The sequence below is a fragment of the Calonectris borealis genome, chromosome 1 (genome assembly GCF_964195595.1).
Source record: "Calonectris borealis chromosome 1, bCalBor7.hap1.2, whole genome shotgun sequence".
NCBI classification, from domain to species: Eukaryota; Metazoa; Chordata; class Aves; order Procellariiformes; family Procellariidae; genus Calonectris; species Calonectris borealis.
In genome coordinates this window covers 69,917,331-69,944,600 of record NC_134312.1, presented here as the reverse complement: position 1 = coordinate 69,944,600, position 27,270 = coordinate 69,917,331, and the positions used below count along the sequence as shown (strand labels likewise).

The window sequence follows — 27,270 nt, the reverse complement described above, 5'->3', positions numbered from 1 at the left end:
TTTTTAGTGATGTAGGAGTTTGTATCAAATAGTCAAGAGGGAGCCAGGAGTGGAGGACAAAAAGAAACAGAAGAACCTCAATGCCATGGGTTGTAGAATAAATTTCTCGTGTCCTCTTACCATCTGCAAACTAGAGGGCTTGATCTTGTGTCTGTATTCAGTACTTATCCTGCTGAATAAAAGAAATAGAAGTAAATTTGTGAAAAGTCCACAATATTATGCCAAAAATCTTTCCTTGCTGGTGTAAAATGAACTGCATATGCCAGAAAACATTGGCAAATTTCCAGAAAACTGGTAAGGTATGACTTCAATTACTAATTTAGTTATTTGTACTAATAGTCCATCATTTACTGCTTAAATGACTCTAATTAGCACACAGAAAAAGGAGTGAAACATTTAGGTGTTCAGGTTATGAAAACCATGTGAATAGAAAGAAAGGATTATGAAAGATTTTAAAATAATAAACAAATGTCCTGATGGACTTGTATCCAAGATCTCTTGCTTTTTTCCCCCGCCCCATCTGTGATCAGATGACATCCCATCTGATGCAGAAGCGGAGTTTCGCTTACATCGAGGTGGCATAGAAGAGCCAGAACTAAAAGTCTCTGAAGATGAAGAAGATGAAGAAGGAGCAGAAGGTGCTTCTTGCAGTGTGACAGAAGGTAGTAGCTTTCCCATCAGTGTTTGAATGATTGTAATTGCATTTGAGATAGTCTATACATTTGTTAGATTTAAGAGAAGATGCTGTCTTAGATTTGAACGATCTCACTACTCTCAGTGGCAAGGTACGTGCTTGCATTAACATTTTGAGAAGAATGTTCTGAATCCATTAATTACAGCTTGCTAAAGTGTGAGAACCCATCTTAACTGCTTTTTCTTGTAGAAGTTTTTATGTTAAAAAGCTTGTACCATTTTGGACATTTAAAAATTTTTGTCTATGTTTCAGATGTCTAATCTAGAATTTGTAAAAAGGTGAGAAATTTGTCACTACTTGCTGTATGTAACATAAAAAAAATAGAATATTAGCGGTCTCATTTGTTTTTGGAAACATTTTTGCTTTCCCTAGATCCATGCAAGCCATCCATCCCTATCCAGTCATCTAGTGACAGTGTTCTTCCTCTGTCTCCAGTTGATAGTCCCAAAGCAAAACAAGCAGAGGTAAGAAAGGAAATCTTTGATGTTTTCTACTTGCTACCTATAGTTCAAGAGAACAGTTTGTTGGATAAACTAATGAGGACTGACAGCAGTGGGCTTTCCTCCTTTCCTGTCTCTATAATTGTCCTGGTTTCGGCTAGCATAGAGTTAAATTTCTTCCTAGTGCTGTGTTTTGGATTTAGTATGAGAAGAATGTTGATAACACACGGATGTTTTCAGTTGTTGCTAAGCGCCCTGTCAAGGACAGCTTCCATGCTACCAAGCAGAGGCTGAGAGGGAGCATAGCCAGGACAGCTGGCCCAGCTGGCCAGCAGGGTATTTCATACCATGTGACATCATGCTCAGTATGTGAATGGTAGGCGTGATCCAGGAAGTAGCGATCGCTACTTGGTTATCGGTCAGCGTGGGTGGTGAGCAATTGCATTGTGCATCACTCATTTTGTATATTCTATCACTATTATATTATTTTCCCTTTTCTGTTCTATTAAACTGTCTTTATCTCAACCCACGAGTTTTTTCTCTCTCTTACCCTTCCGATTCTCTCCCCATCCTGCTGGGGGGGGAGGGGCGGAGTGAGCAAGTGGCTGCGTGGTATTTGGCTGCCTGCCAGGTTAAACCACGACAATAATTTATGTTGATCACCTTGAAATCTGACTTCATTTAGACTTAAAAAATAATGTACTATCTTTCTTTCCTATCTTCAGAGTGTAGTGGCATGAGGGGAGCCATGAGTAAGGTGTTTCCTGTTTATCCTGATTTGGCTATCTTTTCTGTACCAAAAGCAGATTCTGTACATTTGCAATTCAAAATTATATTTTTATTACTTAATAGTAACCAAAGCAGTGCTTATTTATTCCAGAGTAACAACATAGTTCAGCTTAAGGAAGTGAGACATGTCAATCATGTACTGTCATGTTGTTAGCCCTGGAGTCAGCATGCAAGCATACTGTGGTGTTTCCAGCTACTGGTGTGTAAGAGCAGGAAGTACATGACCCTTAAAATGTTCAGTTCAAATTTTTCCCTCCCAAGTGTTTGTTTTTAAGGAAAATTACTAAAAGATTTATCCCAGAGAGTTTTGTCATAAACCAGTTTACTTTTACAATGGACACATTATGGGGTAAGGCTGGTTTGCCGACAGCAATTGCTGACAACATTTACTTTGTATTAAAATTAAGGGTTTTTTTTCAGGACCATCTAATGATTCTGTTAGACATTCTTTATATCAGGACAGTGCCTAAATGCAGTACTCAAGACCTGGGTGTTTAATACGTGTCATACAAGCACACAGATAGAGAGGTTTCATGCTCTGATGGTCATGTGTCAGTTAAACCAAACTGTCTGCATTCAAAAGAAAGCTGGTGCAAAAGATGTCGTTGGAAAGAATAATACCGGAACTCAATAAGAGGAGTCCACTGCCAAAGGGTTAAATTGTAAAACAATGAATTGTGCTACTGAGTAATATGGCAGTCTGGATGTAGGAAATGAAAACCAAGACTTCTCAGACCATTAAGGGTCAAGGGAATTTCAGCCTAATTTAGTCTTAACAGAGAAAGCACCCCTTGCTTTAAGAAAACATTACAGCAGATACTAGCCAGCAGAAGGTGCTGTATTGATGAGAGCTGGAGAGACTTGCATCAAATCTGTCTGAGATAAGGGACCACCACAATACCTAGAGTTGGAGATTCGAAGGGAGAGCAGGAAAAGGTAGAAATGGATTTCTGGAATTTAGTTTAGTGTTTTTTCTTCCAAAAATTAAGTTTTCCTTGTTGTCATCTGCAAAGGACTGTTTATACAATGGGGCAGAAAAATTAACCATACCTGATGAGAAATCCTAAGTGATGTTCCAGGCCTGCGAATGGGATGCCATGTGTGGGTTTTTTCATATTTTGTTAGTTGGATGGTTTCCTTGTTGCTAACTTCGTTAAAAGCAGAAAAAATGGAACAGTATTCTAATGTGCCCAGTGACTATTAATATTTGCCTTTTTCCTTTTTTGTAGGATGTAAAAGATCCCCTGGCTGAAGTATCCCGTGCAATAAAATCTCCAGAGGCACGCTTTTTTCCTGAGCCTTTCATTCTCGAAGAAGGACCAAAGGATGAAATTCCCAAAGACAGGAAAGTTAAGAGCCCTTCGGTGCCACCATCTCCAGTGTTATCCCAGCCGGTTGCATCACCAGAAGCCATTGCACCTACATCACTAGCAGAGTCTCAGCCAGCAGCACCAACATTGGCTTCATCCCCAACATCTGCTCAAATGCCTATCTGTTCCCAGCCTTTGCCTTCTGCCGAAACATCCATTCCATCCCCGGTGGAGCTTCCAGTATGTTTCCAGCCTGTCCCAGCCTTAACGTCTACTCCTTTAGCCAAACTGGTCCTCAGGGGCCAGGATAGTGAGGTGGAAAAACTGGGGAGTCCTACTACTGCAGAAGAAGCCCTGAAACGGAGTAACCTTGTAGAAGAGTTCTGGATGAAGAGTGCTGAAATCCGGAGGAGCTTAGGGCTCACCCCAGTAGACAGAAACAAACGCTCAGAGACAAACTTTACTGTATCTGCCCTTGAGACAACTCCTCTGAAGACTTTTAATAGCGAGAATATTCCAGGGGATGAAAGGATCCATCTTGTGAAACCCCAGCCTGCTCCGAGAAGACAGGGACTGTCCAAGTTAGAAAATGAGCAGATTTCTCTGCTCACTCCAAAATCTCCATCAGAAAAAGAGTTAAAGAGTTCCAGTGAAGTAAGAAGAGATGTGTCCAGCAGTTCTGGACTTGGCCTTCAGGAGAGCTCATCTAACATGAGAACTATGGCTAGCCAGAGCTTCAACACTTCTGACTCTACCATGCTTACTCCTCCATCAAGTCCGCCACCACCACCTCCTCAGGGTGAAGAACCAGCCACTCTGCGTAGAAAGAGGCATCAAGCAGTCTGGCAGAATGAGGTTGAAACCAGGTCACCTCCAACACCAGCATCAACACCTCCTGCTCCCCCACGCTATGAGCCGACCTCTGCTGTCAAAGAGTCAACCCAGGCCAAAAAAGATGTACGGAAGTCTTTTGCAGAGAGTGTGGATGAGATTCCATTTGCTGATGATGTAGAAGACACATATGATGACAGGACAGAGGACTCCAGCCTTCATGAGAAGTTCTTTACACCTCCTACTAGTAGGCCAAGGCCAGAGAAACCACTTCTTTTGCCCTTGGTCAAAGAAAATGGTGGTCCACCCTCAATGGAAGGAGGGGTTAACCAAAAGAAGAGAGTGTTGCCTGAAATTTCTGCGGAGGCCAAGGAGCTTGCTGAAGAAAGAATGAGAGCCAGAGAGAAGTCTGTCAAGAGCCAAGCACTGCGTGATGCCATGGCTAAACAGTTGTGTAAGATGAAAGATATGGAGATGGCTGCAGCTGCTGCTGCTGGGGCCACAAGGGCACGAAAGGCATCTTCTATGCCCTTGAAGACCAAAGAGTTGTTTTATGACTCTCCAAAGCATCTGGCCTTGAAAATAGCAGAGGGATCTACACGGAAGCATGATGCTGCTAGTGAGAAGTTCTCCACTCCTGCTGCTGATGTGGCTGGACCTGAAGGGTCTGTCACCTCTTCAGAAGGCTCCAGTGGGAAGAGTAAGAAAAGAACTTCTCTTTTCTCCCCTCGTAAGAACAAAAAGGAGAAGAAATCCAAAAATGACAGCAGGCTTTCCGACAAATCTAGCGGTGGGACAGAGGAAGCAACAAAGCCTAGGTCGTTATGGAAGTCTGTTTTCTCTGGGTATAAGAAAGACAAGAAGAAAAAGACTGATGACAAATCCTGCCCAAGTACTCCCTCAAGTAGTGCCACTGTGGATTCTGGCAAGCACAAAGCTTCTCCGTTGGTTACAGCTGCAGGTATAACAGATACGTGCCTCTGCACCGTGTAGTTTTCCTACAGTTAGGTATCCTTGAAAGTAAGTTTGGCAGCCAGAGATGTTTAATGGCAACTTGTGATACAGTAAATAAGTTAGCCATAAATGTGATCGAAAGCGAACACGTTACATTTCTCTGACCTTGTACAAATAGCCAGAATAGTGCCAGCTGCTGTCATCCAAGTGCTGCATCTACCATAAGAGCATTGATACAGTACAAAGGGAGAATCATGACCATTATTTTTAACCGCGTTTGCAGAAAGTGATGCTCTCTTAGAATGAAGCTTCTAACTAATATTGATCATTTTGCAGATCAGTGCTTCTCTGATCACTCTTTAATCCCAGACGAAGCAACTGAGACTGGCACAAAAGGACTAAGTATTTTTGAAGCTCAATCAAACAGCTTATCGACTGAGTTCTAAAATGTTTACAGAAAGAATAGTTACCACTTCTTTAACTTTCCCTTTTTATTCCCGGCTTCTCAGATTTGCAGCTCCGTCAACACCTGAGTTTCTCAGAGGACTCTGACCTCTCCAGTGACGATATTCTGGAACGCTCCTCCCAGAAATCCAAGCGAGAGGTAGGCAGATGGGAAATGCATTTTAGATGGATCTAGCATCATGCAGATCACAGGCTCAGAGAACCACATCAGAAACATGGATGATTAGTTTTGTTGTTCTTACTGTTTCTTCCATGGACTTCTTACATGACTTTCCTGTAAGTTGGCTGACTGTTCTGCCTAAAATAGGTTGGTTTCAGTTGGTTTCACAATTGCAAGCTACTCCCCACTGTTATTATGTGAAGGATCTGTTGCCTCACTGTGACATTACTTTACAACGAATATCACAGTCAGAATAGTGAATTGTCCCTGTTGTGAGCATGCCGATGATCCTCAGAAAACAGACATCGAATGTCAGAAGAGTAAATTTCACTGGTGCTAATGTTATTGCAAAAAGATAACAATGAGATAACTCTCACTTTTTGTAAGGGTCCAATTTTAGGATATTGTTTTACCAGTCTCTTTGACAGATTGAAGTGGTAGAATTCCAAGCAAACTACAGACAGGAATGTACTTTTGCGTACATCAAGAACATAGTCAAGACAGATCATCAACTAAGAGTTAAGCTACAGGCTGCAGTTTTGCAACTCATGCAGGTTTGCTTATTATTCCTGGGAGAAGAGAATGCGTACAGTCTGAATTAGTACCTTCTCTTTTTGGAGAAAAGATGAGCCATCAGCTGTTTCTTCCATTTTGACCCTGTTTTCTTTGAGGACTTAGAATCATAGAGTCATTTAGGTTGGAAAAGACCTTTAAGATTATTGAGTCCGTTGCTGAGTATTTCCCTGTATCTGCTTGTGTAGATAACAAATGTGAAGCTGAAATACATAGTAGTGAGCCCATAGGAAATGCCAGTATATAGGGGTTGGTCTTAGCCTGGTGTTCTCGTTCCAGTGTGGTCTGGTATGAACTCTGCTTCTTCTGAGAGAGCTGTTTCTTGTTCCTGACCAACCTTCCCTAGCTAGTGCTATAATGTCGTATTGTAAGACATATCAACGGCTTTTTAGCCAAAATAGTTTCACTTTAAATGGTGCTTTAAGGAAGTTACTGAGGAAGAAAGAGGAGACATCAGTGGGTCTCCATAAAAACCTAGAGAGAAAAATACATTTAGTTTATTTGCACATATTTATATGTGGAAAATACATGGTGAGAGCCAAGTGCCAAAGTTAGTTGCTTTTAAACTACTTATTTCGACTTTAGGATGGCACTATTAATGCAAAAATAAGTGAAAAATGTAAGGAACTGCTCAATCATAGTAGGGGGAAGAGCCCTTCTTTCATTCCTGAGAGCTTCTAAGCTCTGCTAGACAGAGTTTGCAAGGTTTGGAGGAATAAGTAGAGATTTCATTGACCCCACAGAACACTAAGGCCCTTCTGGTACTGAAGAATGAAAAATGTGTTCCCCCTGTCCCTTCCTGGTGGTGCCTGGTTCACATGTTAAAAAAACTCAGGAAGACAGAGCATCTGAGAGGGTAGTGTCACAGACATGATGGTCTGTGCCTCCTGTCTCAAACCTGTCATCCAGTGTGCACAAGTGGCAGGATCAAGTTGATACTTGGCTCAGATGGCAAAGGTATGGAAGTACTGCAAATTGAAGTGTCATAGGAAATGCTTTCTATGTATATATAGTGGAATGAATTAGAATAACTAATGAAATGAGGGCTGGTGGAAGGAGTTGATGAAGTAAGTAGGAATTTTCTGTATTTACTTACCTCTCTTTTAATCTCTCTCTCTAGTTGATCTAGATCTCTTCTAAGAGGAAGATTATTTTGTTTTTATTTTATTCCCTTTTTTTCTCTCCCCCTTCCATTCCTCCTTGCATGCCCCCAAGGCGTTTCATGAGAAATTCTGCATTTTCCAAGAGATGCAGAAGAATGAGGTACCTGCGGCTAGCAGAGGACAGATATGCAATACAGGGGGTTCAGATAAGAGTTACAGAGTTACTGTTCTGCCTTGTAAGCTCCTTCAGGAGGAAGCAGGGCTTCAGTAAGGTCCATGCTTGTTTTCAGACTTGATGGTCACTTTTTTCCCCTGTGCTGAGCTACTTTGATTTAAAATGGCTTTTGCAGAAAAAAAGATCTCATCACTAAGCATTGGAGGGGATAGGTGACAGTGGCAGATGCCTGGAATCCTAATACTGGAAAATATCTCACCAGATCTGCCAAGGGTATGGTGGTGGTGTCTCATTTTCTCCCGTTTGCTGTTGCTGGAGTTACATTAAGAATTTCTTTGCTCAGCATCTGCCTATTTTCTAAAGAATAGTTTTGAGAATTAATTTATTTAAAGGAAACGAATCAGAAAACTCCACTTACCTAGTTTTATTGCATCATGTCCAAGGATGTAGAATGTACATGCAAGCACTGGAATGCCTTGCTGTCAAAAGAAATGTAACTGAACTTTGAGACTAACAAAACTAGGTTTCTACTGATTTGGGGTGGGTGTTATATTTTTTAAGTTACAAACTACCTTCTACTTGTTATGGGTAAGAGCTGACTTCCTGTGTGCCACATAACTTTTATGTGAACCCCTTCTCTAAACTGAAAAAAAACCTTGTGCTTCTTTTTTGGTAATTGTAGTGAGCTTGCTTCCCAGACAGCTTGCTCTGTTTAGCCTGTTCTTTGTGATCAACAGTGAATCAATTCAGTGTTGTTTAATGTAGTGTCTTTCAAGAGAAGCATCTTGTAAAGAATTCCTAATGTAAATGCCACATGGGTCTCGTGTTTATAGGTGTGTGTCGTTGTCTGTGTTTGTCATTGTTCCTGTACAATTGTGGTATTGTGATCAGACGTGTGTTTTATTACCGCAGGTAGCTTGCTGTTTACTGAAGTTTGCATACATGCTGAAGTTGTTCTATGGCTTTTCATTTGTGACTGTTTTTAGTTAATTGTATGTGAAAATGCAAAATGCTGGCTGTTCGCCCAGAATGGCACAGTGCCCTCAGTACTTCATGACACAAGGGAAATTTACCTCTCTTATAAACCCTAAGTTTACTTGCCTTATTTTCGGATACAGGGTAATGTAGAATGTCCTTGGATAGAGAAGTGATTTTTTTTCTCCCTCTCCCCTCCCTCTCCCCTCCCTCTCCCCTCCCTCTCCCCTCCCTCTCCCCTCCCTCTCCCCTCCCTCTCCCCTCCCTCTCCCCTCCCTCTCCCCTCCCTCTCCCCTCCCTCTCCCCTCCCTCTCCCCTCCCCTTCCCCTCCCCTTCCCCTCCCCTTCCCCTCCCCTTCCCCTCTTCTTCCCCTCCCTCTGCCCTCCTTCTTATAGTTTTAGCTCCTCAGGCTCTCTGAGGGACAGGGAGGTTCCATTACTGTAGGACACACAACCCACGCTGAGCCCATCTGGTGTTTCTCCTGTCACAAAGCAGTGAGGAAGATCTATGATGTTAGTTAAATGCAAATGGTCATTTCTATGAAGTAGAGATAATTTCAAACCATGAAATAAACACAACTCCTAGGAGAGATTGTAAATGGAGAGTTGTGTGTCAGAGTAATATATGGTTGGCTGAGCCAGTTCAGACCAAACATCCCCCAGTGTAAGACATTATTCCAAATCCTAAGCCGAAAGTTTGTATGTGTATGTATGTGTACTTGATCAGTGGACATTAAAACCATAGGTAGATAAAGGCCAAATAATTCCGCTAGAAAAAGGTATTTCCAAGTTGCCTGTATCTTCAAAGAGGCTGCCAAAGCTAATTGCCTTCAGGAGAGTGCTAGAAACTTGATTTTGCGGACAGAAGTTCCATTGTGTTTCAGCAGTCTGGGTCACATTCAGCATTTGCACAATTTTATGTTTCATTTAAGAACAGCTTTGTTTTATTACTGTGCATCTGTTTTCAATGTTGAACTGATTTTGCTTCATTTTGTACGTGTTTTTTTTTTTTTCCCTTTTACCATTCCCCCTTTAAAGTCGATTTATGTACCACACGCCTTGGCATTCAAGAGATCATATTCGTCAAAGGTAGTGTCTCCATTCCCACTAGTTGGCCATTGTTGCATTGCATGTCCCTATATTAACCCATTGAATCCTTAGCTACCCATCACATGTGCACTAACATCACAAACATTGACTGTGCATGCGTGAGATGTTAGCAGACATGGGCAGCAAATTCTTTGTAGAGGTTGTCTACCAAATATGCATTAAGCTCCAAATTGTCTGTCTGGTTAGAATGCATGCAATTGTCAAGGCACAGCAGTGCACCACTGTACAGAGTGATGTGGATGATCTTTGAGCTTCAGAACAAATTGGTTTTCAAGGCAATTAAATATGTATGCGTATTCTTTTTTTAATATTTAGAATATGAGTTCAAGTGAATCGTCACACTTTAATCAGTGTCCTTCAAAATTATTGAGGTCACTGAAATCTTAGTGACACTCTGTATCAAGCTAAAATCAAGACAGAAGTTACATTTCTATTTCAGGAATGTTGCCGCTTTCTGAAATCCTTACTGTCCTGTCTTCACAGTCACAACAGTGTTACATGGGATAGGAAAGACACACCCTCTATCACTTTACCTTCTGATTCGGGTATCATTGTGGATTTTGTATTTTAAAAAAAGAAAGAAAGAGTAAAGTGTTAACTACTTGGAGCTTTAATGATGGTGCTTGCTAACCACCTAGCTGAGGGATTTTTAATAGAGCTGTGATCCTACCTTAAATTTTATTCACTGAGAACAATAAACCAGAGGTAGACTGACCAATGTGGCGGTACAATAACTAGATAAAGCAAATTTCAAGGTGGCCTGTTTTAACATTTTGTTCTTAAAGTTGACTGTCCATGGAGAAGATCTCTTTCCAGAAATGGAAGACATCTGTTTACAGCTGTCCCTTAAAGATTACATACATGTATGTGGGAAGCGTTCTTTTCTTCACTGTAGTTCACTTAATGCAGTTGTGAAGTTTCTCTGACACTCTTAAAAGTCTATGAGAGGAAACCCTCCTAGACTACAACACAACCAACTAGTATACCTGATAAGCTACTGAACCCCATTTCAGTAGTGTTAAAAAGACTTACTTATTTTTAAACTAGTTTCAGTGAGAGAAACGAAGAGGAGGAAAAGCTTTCTATTTCTAGAAACGTAGCCTTTCTCCTTTTGGATGGCTTCTGGTGGTGTAATATTCTAGTTTTAGTTTAGGGGTTGTTTGCTCTGTTTTACATCAGCCAGTTTTGTGGGGTTGCTCTTGAGATGGGATTTCCCATCTCACACCAGAATGTCATTCTGCTTTCAAAAGTCTTTTTGCCTTCTTGATTCATAGAAAAAATGCACAAATTTACACAGGTAGTCATTACCAGTTATACCAATATAACTCCCAACTATGGATGTTCTTGCCCCAGAATAAAATAGGGAGAGGGGAATACCAATACAACTGCACTAGTCTATAATAATTTCTTAGCTTATACTACTGTAACTGTTCATGTAGACATGTCTTTACCCTCTTTTAAAATGAAACCAAGGTGACCCCTCTATATGGTACTCATTGATGTAACTAAATCCATTTGGCTAAATCTATTGAGAAATAGAATAGAAATTGATTTGATCTTTGAGGAGAGGTTTCATATAGCAGTGGAAGACAAGGGTGGGACATTATATAAAATCACAGTTTTGCAGTTGGCTTATACGCTTCTTCACTCCTGATTTGACCCTGAAATTGTTGCTCACTGCACTGTGAACACCTTTGCCTACAGAAGCTTGACTTTTGACACAGCCATGGCAAAGACAGAACACCTCCCTTCTGAGATTTTGGAAGAGAAAATGGTCATCCCTCCCCCATACTTCCGAGCATGCAAGTAAAACCTGCCCCTGTTTTTCCTTCCTTCAGAGAGCCTATACAGAAGAGGAACTGAATGCCAAGCTGACCCGGCGAGTACAGAAAGCTGCCCGTAGACAAGCCAAGCAAGAGGAGCTAAAGAGATTACACAGAGCTCAGGTACTACCTCACAGTCTTCTTGTTATGGCAGACAGTTAACTCTATGTGAAAGCACCATGATCCTGACATTCCTCTGAGAGTGTCAGAAGAGGATCCAGAGTCGGAACTTTCCTCTATTTCTACATGATTGTCCCTGCTCCTATGCCCTCTTTTAAATTTGATATCATGTCACAGACATGGGAAGAATGGCTGAAACCTATCATGATAGTTTAACAGTGAGAAAAATAATGGCCATAATACCTTTCTAGCTGGAAATGAGTGAAGCATCATGCACTGAATGGAACGGTGATAGTCAGATAATACCTGATGAAGCTGCACCTCTCATTGCTTTGCTAGATTATGATGCTGGGTGAAGTGTAACCTTTAATTACCAGAGAATCTGTTGGAAAACTGCCGGCATCATCTATAGTTGATGGGATTTGTTTAAAACTTGAGGTAGGGGCTCAGCTGACTGAGTAGCATCACCTTTCACTTCAGCGTTTAGGAAGGTGATTGGAGTTGTAGCAAATAAGTGAGTATCAAGGTGTTTGCAAAATTAAGGGATAGGATGCAAGGGGGTGGGGAGGATGTTGTCACTGGAGGGACTGTGATGCTAGCTTTTGAAGCAGTTAGCTTTTGAAGCAGTGTATTGTTGAATAAAAATACTTGTTTTTGAAAAGGCCAATTTGATTGAAGTCACTTAGTGCTGGATGAGTGCTGCAGACAGAGCAGGAGAATTGCTGTTGGTGAGATTCTGCTCCATTCTTCTCTGAACAGATCATCCAGCGGCAGCTTGAACAAGTGGAAGAGAAGCAGAGGCAACTCGAGGAGAGAGGGGTTGCTGTGGAGAAGGCCCTTCGGGGAGAAGCAGGTATCCATTAGAACTTGGTTTGCTTTTTAACGTTTTCTTATCAAGTGCTTGTGCAGTAGTCCTTAGCTGCTTGGATTTGAGAGGCAATTGGACCATTGTAGCCTAGAGATGGAGTCCAATGTGAATCCATTCTCCCTTTTCTACTGTCCTTTTGAGGCCTTATTTTTCCTGTGTTTCTTCTAATTCTGGGACTTCCCTGTCGGCAGAGACTTAGTTCGCTTGTCTTTGCCTGAGGCTTAGCAGGTAATTCTCCAACTATTAATAATGGCTATTTGACTGTTTCTGCATATTACTGGATATTACAGCTAGAAAATTGCGGGGGTTTCCTAGCTGCAATTCACATAAAGCTTATCACAGTAAGAGAACCCTGTTTGTGTGTTAAGGAAGTAATTGTGAAATTGTGTGTGCTTTCTCTATTGTGTTGGAATATCAAGGTAGTGTCCTTACAAGGGACCATCACAGAACATCTTCCTCACTGCACAGCCCCGCACACTGGCTACTTCCGATAAAGTGCAGACCAGAAATGCACATGTGTACTGAAAGGTATCCATGTCGAGCTGTTAAAGGAATGTTATGTGTACTTGAAATTAAATTAAATGAGTATCATCTGATCTGGCAAGCATATGAGTGGAGGAGTACTTGGTTCAGATAATGCTGATAGTAGTATAATGATTTGGAAAAAAGAATCCTCAATTACAAGGAGTCAAATATCCAACAGGCAAATGCAGTGTGTGTATACCGGACAGGCCCAGGATTATGTACCTGATTACAAGGGTTAGAGATCAGAAATAGTAATAGTGGAACAAGGCATTTGGAAAATGTTTTGGCTTGTTGCTTGGATTGAAGAGCCATCGCTATGCTGTGAAGATGAAACTTGATTAAGCAGTGAAGGTTCACCAGAGGAAAAGTCTGTTGTGACTTCCCGCCATTTACTACTCAGCCAGGATTAGGTATGTTTGATGCTCCATAAGGGTGTGCCAAAGGAGCAGGACTGAGTGGTTACCAAAGCAAATAGGTGCTACAAGTGTGGAGAACAATCTTGAGGACTTCAATGGTATTGTGAGCTGACTGGCTTTTTTCATTTGTGGGTTCAAAAAAACAGCCTTGTGCAAAAACTCCTTCTTTGCAGTGGTGCCTCCTTCCTTGTGCTGTGTATTTCTGTGTAGCCCCACTCTCTTCTCTGGCCTGCCAGTTAATGCGGTTACTAAAACCACCTCTCTTATCTCTAATTGTTCTTTTCCTTTTTCTTCTTTTCATCTGGAAGTCCGTCTTGATTACTCAGCTGCTAAATGACTTTCATCTAAGACATGTCAGCACAAGTGGGAAATCTTAGCAGCTGAGAGAACATTCTTCACGATAGAATGCTCTGTCATTGAAGAATGATAGAAGAATGCCTAAAAAACGTGACCAAGAGTAAGAATTGCTATTTTATATGGAAGACTGTGGAATTAAACCGTTATATCACTAACTTCTCACTCCCAGCTCTCCCAAAATGGAAGCAGTCTTAGATGAGGTTGTGTATTTGTGAATTTCCTAGCAGAATTACGAAATTGTAGGTCACTCTGCAAAGTGAATCTCTTTTCTTCAGGAAGTCCCTAGGGTATTCTTTGTTCTTGCAACATGTTTCTATCAACAGATCATACATTATGGTTACAGAAGCCTAACTCTGTCATAAAGAATTCATCAGCCTCAACTCTTCCAGTTATTTCAGGGGATTAACAAGAAACACATTCTGTTGGGGGGAAAAAAACCCAACATGTTCTAACCTGTGTTGACTGAAACACAAGATTATAAATTAATTCCATGCGTCGCCTCTCTAGCCACTTTTGCATGGACATTTTACATATGTTTGCAATAAAATAAGTGAATTTATTTTTTTTAAATCTGCGGCATCACATTCCATAAGTACAATTAATTTCTGCCTCCAGTAGCCATTAATTATTCAGGAGGGCAGTATAATTTTCTTGTCATCTGCATTGCCTAAGATACTGACCTAACAGTGACCACTGCATTCAGCAAGTACTGTTGTGTAAAGGTGTGGAGTCATGCTCTTGTCTCTGATCGGTCCCTCCCCTAATGAAACCTTGTAAACAAAAGTTAAAAAAGGGAAGGGCAGTGTATAAAATGGTGGTGTCATCTGAAGAAAAACTCTTTCCTTTTAATAAGCTTGTACAAGGGGAAGAAATGGGGGAGCGTGGGAGGTATCCCTCCTGTGCACATACTCTGTCCGCATAAATAGAGAAGGATTGCAATGCAGGATTGAAGTGATGGCTGTCCTATAGACAGCAACCAGTATTAACTGTTCTAGGAGAACATACTAGGCTCTGTAATGAGTGGGTTATTCAGCTTGCCTCACTGTAGGGAAAGAACAAATCACTCACTGACTTAGGCATTTAAATATGAAGTTTTAGATAGTATTAGTAGTAGTTTCCTACTACTAGATACTTGAAAATCCTCACACAAGAAACAGAATTCTGTATTTTGTAATTATTCTTTTCTTTTTCTATTGTAGAAAAAGATAGGCAAGACCATCTGAACTACTTCTCTATGTCATTTATCATCTTTTAGCATGTTGCCTGTTAGTCATCCTTCCCGTCTGTGAAGAATTTCAAATTTTGCTTTTGTAGAGGTCTTCCATTAACTTTAATTCCTCAGATCTCTGACCTCTGAACCTCTTTGCATTTTTAGAAAAAGGTATTTTTCGGTTGGACTGGTAAGAACAAAAACTGGTACTATAGGTAAGAATTTGTTTATTTAGAATACTTTTGCTTCTATTTTCCATCCATTTGCATCATCCTTAATATGATCTTGCCAAGTGACTTATACTGACAAGACTGTCAGTAAATTCTTCACAGTGATGCCCTGCTGTCTTTCTGAGAGATTACAGTTAATTTAGATCCTAGCAAGAGGTACAGACAGCTCAATACTCTTTCCAGGAATTTCACTCATTATCTGATAGTTGTCGAGTTGGAATATTTATATGATGATACTAGCTATTCAACTGATCAGACTCAGAGATGTTTTGGAGGTCATTGTCAACTTTAATTTTGACAAAGTAATTGCACCTTCTTGGCTACCTCCTTGTCTTTTCCTTTTTTAAATTGGCTCAGCCTTAGGCAAGGCACAGTTGGTCTTTTATTCCTTTAAAAGCTGAATGCTCAAGCTAACATTTAGTTTCTGAGTCAGAAAACGATCTCACACCCTATGATTACTTAATTGCTTTAATATGTTCTCTGTGATTATCTTTGAAAATCTCAGCCTTTGATAGTCACATTCATAGCAAAAATGAATGATTTGGAATGTAAGCTCTATTTCATGTGGCAAGTTTGTCATATACAGGTGGTCTAAGCTTTTGTCATCCTTTTTTTCCTTCCCACCTCCTCCTCCCCTTCTTTTGCATCATGGTATTTCACTGCGAAGGTTAAGTAGGATAATCTCAATGAAGAATTTCCCATTTTTCTGTGGTGTCCCAAGAGACACCTAGAATGGGATTGCTATTAATGTATTATAGTGCATTCGCCTGTTTGGACATGCTTATGACTTTGATTTCCCGTGTGGATTTTTCATATTTTAAATTATTAACTTAAAAATATGTCAAATCAGAAATTTCTGGAGCCTTTTTTTTTCTCCCTTATCCTCCTTTAGCATAAACTTTGATAGTCATTTTTAAGAGCTGGGAAAATATCTCCTACTGTCAGATCAATACTGAAAAATTTAAGAGCCACCTCTTTACATCAAGGGAATCATTTGCAGTGAGAAACAGTGCTCTCAGTGCTCCCATCTGTCTCTTCCCCAAAGAAACATTACACGGTGCTAGACTCATCGTGTACCTGTCTCTAGCTGTGGACGTACACTCTCTGTTCCGTACACTTCTGTGCAGGTTCTTCTCTGGCATAGATACTGCATTAGCAGAAACACACGTACCCATCTTTCTACACTTAGGCGTTTGCCATTCATGTCAGAGCTCACTCAGTGCCTTCCACCTGTGTGCCACACACATCCTCCACTCAGTCACCTCCAAGAAATCAACCCTTATACCTTTCCTGCAGCTGACCTAAGAAATTACACTTGTTTTCTTCTGACATACTGCTCAGCATGAAAGCAACAAGATTAGTTCTGCTTTTCTCAGCGAGAACAGGAAAGACAGCAGTGTCAGATACTGGTGCAGACTGAAACAGGTGAAGCGTCTCTGTAGACTTCTTGATTTTTCCCCTTGGAATTCCTTGCTTGCCTGCCGGGAATTTTCTCCTCATCTTCCCAATATATATGTTTGTGATATGTTTTTGTGTGTGTACATATATGTATATGTACAGAGAAAGAGAGACATATAATTTTTTTTTAATATATATGTGCTCATGTGTATAGCTGCATATTTCTTGTTTGCCTTTGTTTTGTTTCTGTCTGTATGTCTTTTTCTCATATATTGCTTTGATTGCATGGGGCTAGGGTGGGTATCTGATTCAATAACTCTGTCTTCACCAATTCCTTGTTGTAGACTATTGGGGAGAGTCTTATTACAGTGACCTCATCGACTTGCATCTGGGTGGTATGTATAGCTGAACCTCCTGCTGACACTAACCCTGCTGACACTCCTCCCCACTCCCCCCTTCACCTAATTCTCCCATCCTTGGCTCACAAACAAGAAGAAACAGCCCTTGCACATGACTGGCTATAGCAGAACCCCTTTTCCAGCTCAGGAAGAGGAGATCCTGGCATGCCACAAACCATCTGTAAGGCTCCCTCTTCTATTTTCCACAGTGTTCATTATTTCAGAATTTACATACTGTTTTCACTCCAGCCACCTTCCCTGCTAGCAGTGAAAGGCCATTCTGGTTTTTTGCTTCTCCTTTGCAAAGTCCAACTCTACCACTGAAATCCTCTTTAGGAAAATATTTTAGCCTGAAGGGGACAGTAGAACTGACCTGCTCCCAACAGCTGACAGCAGTGTAAAGGATTAGTCATGCCATTGCCTCCGTCTTCCCCTTCTGAGGCTCGTTTGCTTCTTCCAAAAAAGCCAGAGTCTGTTTGATGATCTGACAAAAACAACAGGCTCCCTCAAGGGACTTGGAAACATTTGTAGGTGACAGATACTTCTCTTTCTTGTTTTGTCTTATTGTAAGGTTAGGAGAGAATCTACTGTTAAGAGTTCCAGTCATTTTTGCTGGAATCTGCTGTTAGAGTTTCCAGTCAGCCCAGTTGGCATCATTACACAGCTAATAAGCTTCTTGCTGTGTTTTTTTTTTTTTTTAATATCCCATTTAGTGCTAAACACATGTTACAGTGTTTAGCTCTTTTTTTCACTTAGAGATTATTAATCTAGTCATCACTCTGCACCATTGTTATGCATTGCTTTAATTAATGTTACTTCCTGAATCCCTTCGTAGGTGGATAACTTTTGGGTTGCAAATGGCATTTGTTTAGCATTTGCCCATCTTGAAAATTGAAATTCCCTTTGCTAGTTTAATCACCCTGAATCTATGCTTATAAAATGAACACATCTGTCAGCGGATCCAAGAGAAGGCAAACTCTGCTTGGTTGCCTTGTCATCTGAGGGTCTCATTTCATTTGTCTTTCAGACTATAAAGTTGCTAGATCTAAGCTGTGTTTTTGTTGAGGGAGTGCATTACAGTCCAGCTCCGCTCTAGGCATGATCCAAGACACATCACTAGAAGTCTTGCCCTGATTTCATTGTGTTCTGCGTTTGATCCTTCAAATGTAACCTTGCCCAGGCTTTTAACTGTCATTTTTTCTCCTCCTCTGGGGAGAGGCTGTCCCACATAGTATCTATCTGTAGCTCGCTGTTGGGAATGACTCCAAATTTTCCTGGCACAATAGGCTTTTACTGAAGAACATCCACCTGAGTTAAGAATATCCACCTAAGTTCAAGTTTCAAAATGGAAGACTTTTATCCTTAGTAGACCTAATTTGTTGCCCAGTTCCCCTGTGCTGATTTTGATGTGATAGTCCTCTAGCCTTCTGCTTCACTCACTGTTTTCTCTGGCATTCTTTCCTGGGGTATCTTCTGCAGAGAGACTTTGAAACCCTCTTTCTAGTTATGCCCATCAGGGCTGGCACATACCCTTATGAGCACAGAGTAGGAGCTGTAAAAGGGTTGATGCTGAATTACACATAACAGACCCTTATCCCTATTTAATGCTATTTCCCCTATACCTCTCCCTCCTCCTGCTTCTCCTCCTAATGCCTCTTTAGAGACAGCAATCCCATCAAAATCACTAATAGTGGCTTTAAGAAAAGCAAAATAATCTTCACTTAAAGGGACACTGTCACTTAAAAATTACTGTGTTGCAGAAGATCTTAATTGAAAATTGAATTGACTGTTTATCTTTTTTCATGTTTGCTTTTTCCATTTCTCTGAGCTGAGACAGTCACCCCAGAGCAGTCATTTTTGATCTTCTGTAACAGGCTGGTTTTATTCATATGGTGACTGAGTCACTTGGGCTTCCAACAGTCAGAGACAATGTTCATGTTTTTTAAAAACGGTTGATATATTTTAAAACCATGTCAAGTTTCAACTCATCTCAAAAATACCTTTTTTGAAACAAACTTCAAAAAACTATATTGGGCAGTATCCCTTTAAATGCAATGAGCCAGTGTAGCCTGCTGTAGTATGTGGCTCTATAGTATTGTTTTGTTGCCTCAGTAATTTGCTTTATATTTGCTTTTGGGGCTGCCAGAACACTTTTGCCAAAAGGGATACATTACTCTGATGATACTTGTCACTATTGAGTGGCAGATTTAGAGCTCAGCTCCAAAATTAACATGTCTGCGCAGGATGCTGCATCTGGGTGGAGTGCCATTAAAATCCCTGGAGCGCTGTGTGGCTGCGTGGTCCTGCTGAATGCTATAAGCAGCTAGGATGGCTGCGTAGTTAATTATTCTACTGGCAACTTGTGTCTCTGAGGCATAGGCATGACTCTAGAGTCATGCTGTCAGTAGAACGATAAGCAAAATTGCAAAATACTTTGAAAAAGTAAATTGGTAATAATTTTTTAATGATTAGGGCATTAATTTATTCTGGATTTTCTTTACACTAATGACAGTTGCGTTTCATTTAGTTGTTACAGATTGCGCAACAGCTTCTGCAAGGGAGTGGTAACTTCTGACATCCTTGGTCAAGTTCCAGTTTGCGGAATTACAGATTGCTATCTTAACTACCCCCATTGCTCTGCTCAGATGCCATAATCCTCTCTTCCTGTTCTAAAATATCATGTACTGTTGCTGTAAAGCAGATGTTTCATTTCACGCTACAGATGGTCACATTTCAATTCTGAGTAATTATTCCTATGTGTATATCGTATATGCGGTTATGTTAAAAGAACATTACAAAGGTTGCAAAGTCAACTGAAATTAAGATTTTGTATTATGTTGATATATCAACAGATTTATAATCTTTAGATCCACCACAGAGAACTCTACTTCATGCCCTTATGGAATAACTGATAGCAATGCTAGGTTGTCATCCTCTGTGTAGATCCTCATGGAGAGGAAATGGGACATGGTCAGTGGATTTCACAGATGTTTGCTGGCAGCTGTGGAATGGTGAGACTTGAAAACACGGATTCTGAGCCAGGCGCTGGAAGGATATAGTGCTCTGGTGGATACACACTCTTTGCCCCTTTTATTCCCTCTTTCAAGACAGCCCTTGTCCTAATCCTGTCTTTTTCCATCCAAAGCTCCTTACCCCACTTCCATTTTCATTCGCAGTCCCAGTTTCTGCTTTTCAGGCGTTTAATTTTAATCCTACCTTCTTGACAAAGAAATCCTAGTGTTCTACCCTTCAGACCTCCTGTTCCTCCCCACTAGCTGTTCCTAGTCTTTCATTCCAGCTCTGGTCTTCCCACTGACTCAGTCCCCACAGTCTCAATCCCTGCCTCTGGCCTTCTCCCAAAATTTCTGGGCTCTGTTCCTTCTTCTACCCAGCATTATTTGTCTGGAAAGTTGTAGGTCATATCTTCTCCACAAATCTGCCTTCTCCTTTCACCCCTTACCCCTTTTTCCCCTCTCCTCTCTGTCTCTTCTCCTTTAGTGGTTTGCATTCTTAGTCTTCTTGCTTAATTAGTCCCAGCCTCAGTTCCTCCTTACCCACTGGTTCCTTGTCCCACTTTGCTCCTCGTCTGCCTGTGGGAAGTACCTCCATTGTTCCCTTTGCGTTCGAATGAGCAGCTTCCTTTTCCTTGCACCCAGCAGGGAATCACTGAGGAAACAGCCCCACACTCCTATCTTGCTTTGCTCTTGGCTGGAGTATGCCGAGACAGGCAAGAAGGATGTGAGGAAGAGAGCTGGTATGTTTGGTAGTGCTGATTTCAGACACATGTTCTCCCTTCTTGACAAGAGTCTTATGAACATCAGGTAAACAGGAGAGAAAAAAAAGTGCGATTGTGGTTTTTTTTTTTAATTCTTTGTACTTTGTTGAAAGCATACTCTACAACAACTTCACTTTTTATTAGCTTGTTTGAAATACTTGAGCTGACTATATCCTTTAAAGTCCTGCAGATCTAACTCTGCAGGGCTGGAGTCTGATATACTCAAGTGGGAACAGTCCTATTTCTTGTGATTGGCAAACACAGCTCTTGTGGAAGAGGAGTGGAGTTGTAAGATAAACATTGTTTTTGCATTCTGCAGCTGCTTATGACACTGAAGTGAATTGGTAACATGTTTTCTTTGCTGTAAATTTGGAGCAGGAAAGAGCACTTGATAAGGACAACTTTGTAAGTGTAATTAGGGTACTTGTTAGGTACTGGAAGCAAGCAATTACCATTTACCTGCTGCTTTCTGCAAACCTCTCACAACTGCACACTGAAACTAACAGTTTTCTGCCACCCTTGGGAGGCAGGGCCAGTGCAGGACTCTGCTAATTCTGACTGCATTTTGAAGTGCCTTGAGGTCTGGTAGAAGCAGAAGACTTCTGTGCAGTCATTTGTGTGCGTATTCTGCTCCAGCTATTGCTTTCCCTAGTTTTCTTTCCCCTCCCCGCCTTTTTTTTCCCCTCCTCTCTTCTGCTGGGTAAATAAAGGTGTGGTTCAGTTTGCATGACAATTCAGTGGTCTATGAGTTTTCCCCAGGTTTCTTCTAGTGATGGTACTTCAGAGAATATTGGTTTTTACACAGTTTTAGTAAACTGTTAAGTCAGACACAGTGAGTGATGTGCTTATCGGATAATTGTCAGAATCCTTGCCCTCAACTTTATAATACCTGCAGTTGTGTGGATGCTGTTCTCCAAGAGGTGGCTTTCTATATTCTTGCTCTTTTACAACACTGCTGTTGAACAACTTCACCAAGTAGTAAAGTTGGAATGCTTTATTTTTCAGTGCCTAGGTTTCTGCCCATAACTGATTTTTAAAAAGTGGGAAAGAGGATATTTCCTGTGATCAGTGCACAGTTTATCTTACTGATCTCTTTTGGAGCTCTAAGAGTTAGAGCTCTTAGTCTGCCTGCTAAATGAGTAATGGAATTTGTTAGTAGAATAAGAAAGTGTCGTGCTCTTAGCTTGTGAGGTCAAGCATAATGCCAGCATAATGGTTCAGGAGAACTGAGATTAGCCTCAGAGCTGGATTTCCTGCCCAGTGTTGCTGATTTCCAAACTGCTCTGGTTAGTCAGTGATATAGAAATCAGTGTCTTTGGATGCAAAGCTTGCAAAGGATGTGATCCCATTTGGTCTGTGGTATATCTGTTCAAGTCATTTTGATTTGCAGTGGCTCACCACTTCTCAGAAATCATCGCAGTTCTCATACCACAGGACATGGGCAAATAGTGAAGGGGATCGATGTGAGCTGTAGCTTAGGGATAATGGTGTCTGCCACCCCAAACTTTCTGCTATGCTTTCTTCATCCTGATTGATCATTTTTACTACTGTGCTTCAGATTATGAAGAAGTGTTATGTAGCTACAGCAGGGAAGGGCAAAACCAGTCTGAAGTATTGCTCTTTAAACAATAGGTAAATGAAAAGTAGAAAAGAAGACAACAGTCCAATGTAGCTTCTGTAACAAAGAACAACATACAGTGAAAAGGAAGGTATATTTTCATGGTGGCTATACAATTTCTGTTCCTTGATTTGAAGAGGCTTTGGAGATACGGTATTTATTCTTGGCCTGGCTCTTGGTTTCCACCACTGTAGCAAAGTCTGCAATCCCTCAAGGGGACTGTGACAAACAAGGTCTTTCTTGTCGTGGTTGCATGAAAGATTTCCCAGAAAGATCTGGTAAAGGCTTCTTTTCACAGAGGCAAGATAATTCCAGTTACTTTATTGACGGGATGTGGCTAATCGGCAAGGCAGAGCTTCTACCTCTCCAGGATGTTCAGTGCTTAGGAGCTGGGGCACGCTCCTTTCCTCAACAAGCTGCAGCTCCTGGCTCCGTACTGATCACCCCGTGTGCCCTTCTGAATGCCTCTGCTTGCCAGCAGCTTGGGCTGCTGACCTCTGCTTTGAAGGCTTTACACACATTCAGAAGAGTTGGCTTGTGGCATTGAGAAGGAACGACTTGTGAGTAACAGAGTCTGTTGGCGATTTTGCCTCTCTGGGGGAAAAAAGTGATAATTTTCTGTCCAGAAGCTATAGTCACACTTTAGACTCTTGCTGACAGCACAGAGTGAATGGTCACAGAAGTGAATGGTCACAGAAATGGTTCTTCTCTTACCCTTTAGCTCCTTCTGAGCGAACTGCTTCAGCGGGGCAGTGGGTAGCTTGTATTGTTGCGGCCAGCAGCATTCTTTCCATGCTGTGGATGAAGACCTGTGTTGCCAGAACTGGCCTGGGTTTTTTGGTGATGGAGGAGACTTAAACAGAAAGGGGATTGTTTATTTTTTTTTATTTGCTTATCAAAAGAGTTTTTCCCATCTGACCCTGACTCCATGGCCAGGAAAATTGTCTTGCAGTGATGATCATGTTTTTAATTTAATGAGCCCATGAGGTGGTGATGTCTCTTCTCTAAACTAATATAATAATACTACTATATACTGTAGGATTAGTGATGGCTTTGGGAGAAATAAGAAGACATGTAAAGATTTGCATTATGTAATTGGACATGTGATAAGGGCAAGGTAGTTTTTAACATCATATTGTGAACCAGGGTGTTGTATAGTTCTCCTTTTAATAGCACTGGACGAGTTCAGCCTTTTCCCAGGATTGTCTTTAAACATAAATGTACACAATGAGAGCTCTTGCTGTGAAGTTGTATTTTTTTTTAATTGACCTTGACAGGAATGTGAATGATCTGATGGTACATTCACTGTCTAAACTTATCAGCTGCCTGAGGGAATGCTTTTTCCATTTATCAATTGATCTTTTTTTCCCTCCAGTTCTCTGTTTCTGAAACAGTTAAGAGGCCTTTTCTTGAAAGAGTTTATCTGAAGGGATAGTGAAATGTGTGGCATGGAATACATGTAAAGATTTGTTATTGTCAGTGAAAAATCTTTCTCCATTTCAGGAAATAGGATAAAATAGTTTTCCTCTTAAAATTAGAAAGTTCCTATTTCAGACTGCTTATAGTATCTGTACCACATGTATTGATACTCCATTAGCAGGGGTGGGGAGGCAGTTTTCATGACTATAACCTTAGAGAAGTTTTTAAAAATATATTTAAAATTCTACTGCACGGTATATATTTTAGAGCATAATAATTGGTGTAGTTTTCACTGCTTTAGAGAACTATAAGAGGTAAGTTTTCAGATTGCACTTCACTCTGTCTTCGCTGTTTAGGACCTCCAGTACATAAGGAACACTTTTTAAAGCTTTGCTAATCGTCCTGGGCTGGACAGAAGTTGTTTCCAAAGCAATTTTAACAATCATATAACCTGTATTCACTGATGTAACTATAATTTACATCTGGAGTAATTGGAAAGGATCTTAATAGTACAGGTTATGTTCCTTATCTTACTGAAAAGCAATGTTAACATTTCCAGTAGCAGGACTGTTAATAGATACCATGGACTTTGTAACTTGATTCAAGGACACATTGAGTGTGTCCAACAAGAGTGGGAGGATAATATTTCTGTTAAAAAATAGCACAACTAAGAGCAAAGGAAGAAAACACAATTGCAGGGAGTGGGTTCTGTATTACAGCCTTCTGCTGTGTGAGTCTTGTGGCTTTTTACTGGAGACCAAAGATCTGATCTTCACCTAGGATCAGACCATTTTATCACTGATGACAAAAGTTAGTAGTCTGTGGTCATGTCACAATATGATGAATGACATTTTCACACACCAGGTATTTATTTTCAGATCAAATATGGCAAATTGGTAATTCCTCACCAAGTCTATATGTCCATGGTTTGAAATGTATAAATATAGCTGCGTTTGAGTTATCAACGTCCTATACACATACACACAGAATTCTGAATGAAATCTCAAACCCTGAAAAATTGAAGTGGATTTATCTATATAGTTAAATGTCCGTCTCCTGATCACCCCAGCACCAAGTTAGAGTATTAAAGCATATGTAGAAGAATTCATGCTGAATAAGATAGGATGTGAAATAAAAAATATAATAGGTATCCTGCACTAAATGCTCCGCTTTGTGTGGAGCTTATTCTTCACCATGCCTTTGCGATTTGGGGTTTTTCTTATTTGTTTTTGCTTTTATAACTTAATCTGTGAAATGGCAATTGTAGAAAAAAGGCCCTAGTCTTTTTTCATTTTAAATGAAGAAGCTGGAAAATTCTGAACAATTAGAATTAAGGTTCTGGTACTGTCAACTAATGTTGGTATGGTGCTTTATTTGTAACTGTCATATGGCCAACTGTGGCACCTCTCCTAATGTTGCTCCTTCCTGCTCCCAGTACAAAGGTTTCTTCCTGTCTGAGAAAGCCGCACTGCTCAGTTACAGGCTTTGAAGCCGATGTGCTCTCCTCTCCCTCTCACTCCAGTGTGTCCTCTGTGTGCTGGTCTAGTTCTGTGATGGTCCCTTCTAAAGCCTTCCCTGTTCACCATAGTCTAGTTCTGTAAAGCTGTCTCCAAACCACATATATCAAGCTCTGCTGACTTCTCCAAAATAAGCGTTATTCTTACCGTATTATTGTTGTGGAGTTTATGGCTTTTCCCAACACAGAAATGCCTCCTCTTTATAAATGCGATTGTGCATTGAGAGCAGTAAGTGTTCCATTCTGCTAGCTCTGATGTTTCAGGCTCATCACCTTCCTGGTGCATATGTTTTCCTGTAACCGTTAGTGATGTTGGTTATTTCCTACTGTTTATCTCTGTAACATTAAGTACAGCTGAAAAGCAAATTCTTAGTGTTAAAACAGCTCAGCCATTTTAGAGACGAGAAATGTTTGTCCTTCACTGGGTGACAGAAAAGATGAAAAAGATTCAGTAAGTCACTGATACTAATAGGACTTGTAAGCTTTAAAATACTTTGTGAAATGAGAATGTCAAGGGAGAGCTTTAAATTTACCGGTTTAACTCTGCAAAGCCCTCAGTTGGTCATTGCCCCTGCAGACCCTGATGTGAATCACTCTTTTATCCATGTAAAAGCCTTTTCCCCTATAAGCATAACAGTCCAGTTGAGTACATGTATACTCACCATACTTGACACAGCAGATCCTGGCAGGCTGGTTCCATGTTAATCAGATTCTCCCTGTGATGTTCCCTGTATGAAGAAATTATTTTCCATTAAAAAGGACACTTTTACCATCAGTGGATGCTGCCATGGTGATAAGAGCATGGGCCTGATAAAGCTTTAAGGTAGGGTGGCCACTTACAGCTGGTGTCTTATGCACGCAGGCGAGACTTTTTGTAACCCTCCTTGAAATTTGACATTTATCAGCAGGAGTTCAATATTCACTTCTGCTCGTCCTGACATCTTGTTCACAAACCTTTCAGTTAAAGACCATGTGATTGAAAAATGTACATTAGGAAAAAGTACAGTAACGATAACCTCCTGCCTGGTATTTGCACAGTAAGAGTTCACCAGTACCTCAGTCTACCTCTTACCTGTTTTCTGTGCTTATTAGGGACATTATTCATCTGTAGACTGTATCCCTTGTTTCTGCTTCTCCATTTCTTGTATTTTTTCTTTTCTTTTCTTCTTGTGTTTCCTTTCTTTCTCACTCTTACGCTTTTTGTCCTTTGCTTGTCTTTTATTTCACCCCTTTCCTCCTCTTCCGTTCCACTTCCAACTTCCTCTTCCTCTCCTGCCTCTTCCTCTTCCTCGTTTGGTCCTATTGAAGTTGAGCCCAATGCCGGGACACCACGTCGTAGACCTCTCTCCTTCTGCCCTTGCTGTGCCCATGAAGGTAATGTAACCTCACACGCTCCCCGTTCTCCTTGACCACAGCTGGGTTGTCGTAGCAGCACTAGTCAGCTAGTGATCACAAGGCCCCCAGCCCTGTCCCCAGCCCTTTTCTTGCTGTGTCCCCAAACCAACCTTCTCAGTAGCAACCTGGTAACCAACTTCTCTGAGCCTTTGGCAAGTTATTAAAGGTACAGTATCCCTTTTGCTAGTCCCAGCTGTGCTAGGGAAGGTGTAGTGACTGGGAGGGACATTGGGCAGGAGTGGTGGGAGCAGTAACATCACACTCGCAAGTTTCTGTTTTCATTTGGTGGCTTCAATTTCTCTATTCCTCTGGAAAGACGTTTGGAAGGTGGGGTAAGGGAAGAAAATCTCCTTCCTTAAATGGCCTTTTAATTAGTATGTATGGATTAAAGGAATACTGTGTCTTTATAAGGACTGGTTTGCAAAAACATCCTTGAACTTTAAAAACGAACAAACCTTAAGCTAGACCAGTTTTCCCTCATCTGTCTTGCTGAGTGCATTCTTTAACTGTCCCAAATGGAGTTTGCCATAGAGTTTTCATTGCCAAGGCATGGGGGAAGGGGTTGTTTATGTGTGTTCATGGTGTAATTTTGCTAACCACTTACTCTGCTTTCTATGGTGCTCC

At 40.9% G+C, this 27,270-nt stretch overlaps 1 protein-coding gene and 1 long non-coding RNA gene across 2 annotated transcripts in view; one reads left to right on the top strand and one right to left on the bottom strand.

The window, feature by feature from the left end:
• The window catches only part of MICAL3 (microtubule associated monooxygenase, calponin and LIM domain containing 3), a 164,971-nt gene that overhangs the window by 129,770 nt on the left and 7,931 nt on the right, over positions 1-27,270 (top strand). The window contains exons 32-38 of the mRNA XM_075159557.1: positions 531-662; positions 1,067-1,158; positions 3,153-5,025; positions 5,528-5,622; positions 11,417-11,524; positions 12,281-12,374; positions 16,870-16,920. Of these exons, the coding sequence (XP_075015658.1) occupies positions 531-662; positions 1,067-1,158; positions 3,153-5,025; positions 5,528-5,622; positions 11,417-11,524; positions 12,281-12,374; positions 16,870-16,920 (2,445 nt within the window). The remainder of the gene's footprint in view (positions 1-530; positions 663-1,066; positions 1,159-3,152; positions 5,026-5,527; positions 5,623-11,416; positions 11,525-12,280; positions 12,375-16,869; positions 16,921-27,270) is intronic.
• Positions 92-26,462, bottom strand: LOC142086558 (uncharacterized). Its single transcript, XR_012675156.1, has 3 exons — positions 26,324-26,462; positions 25,914-25,979; positions 92-172 (listed from the first exon to the last, which is right to left on the bottom strand). It is a non-coding gene; the product is annotated as an uncharacterized LOC142086558 (long non-coding RNA).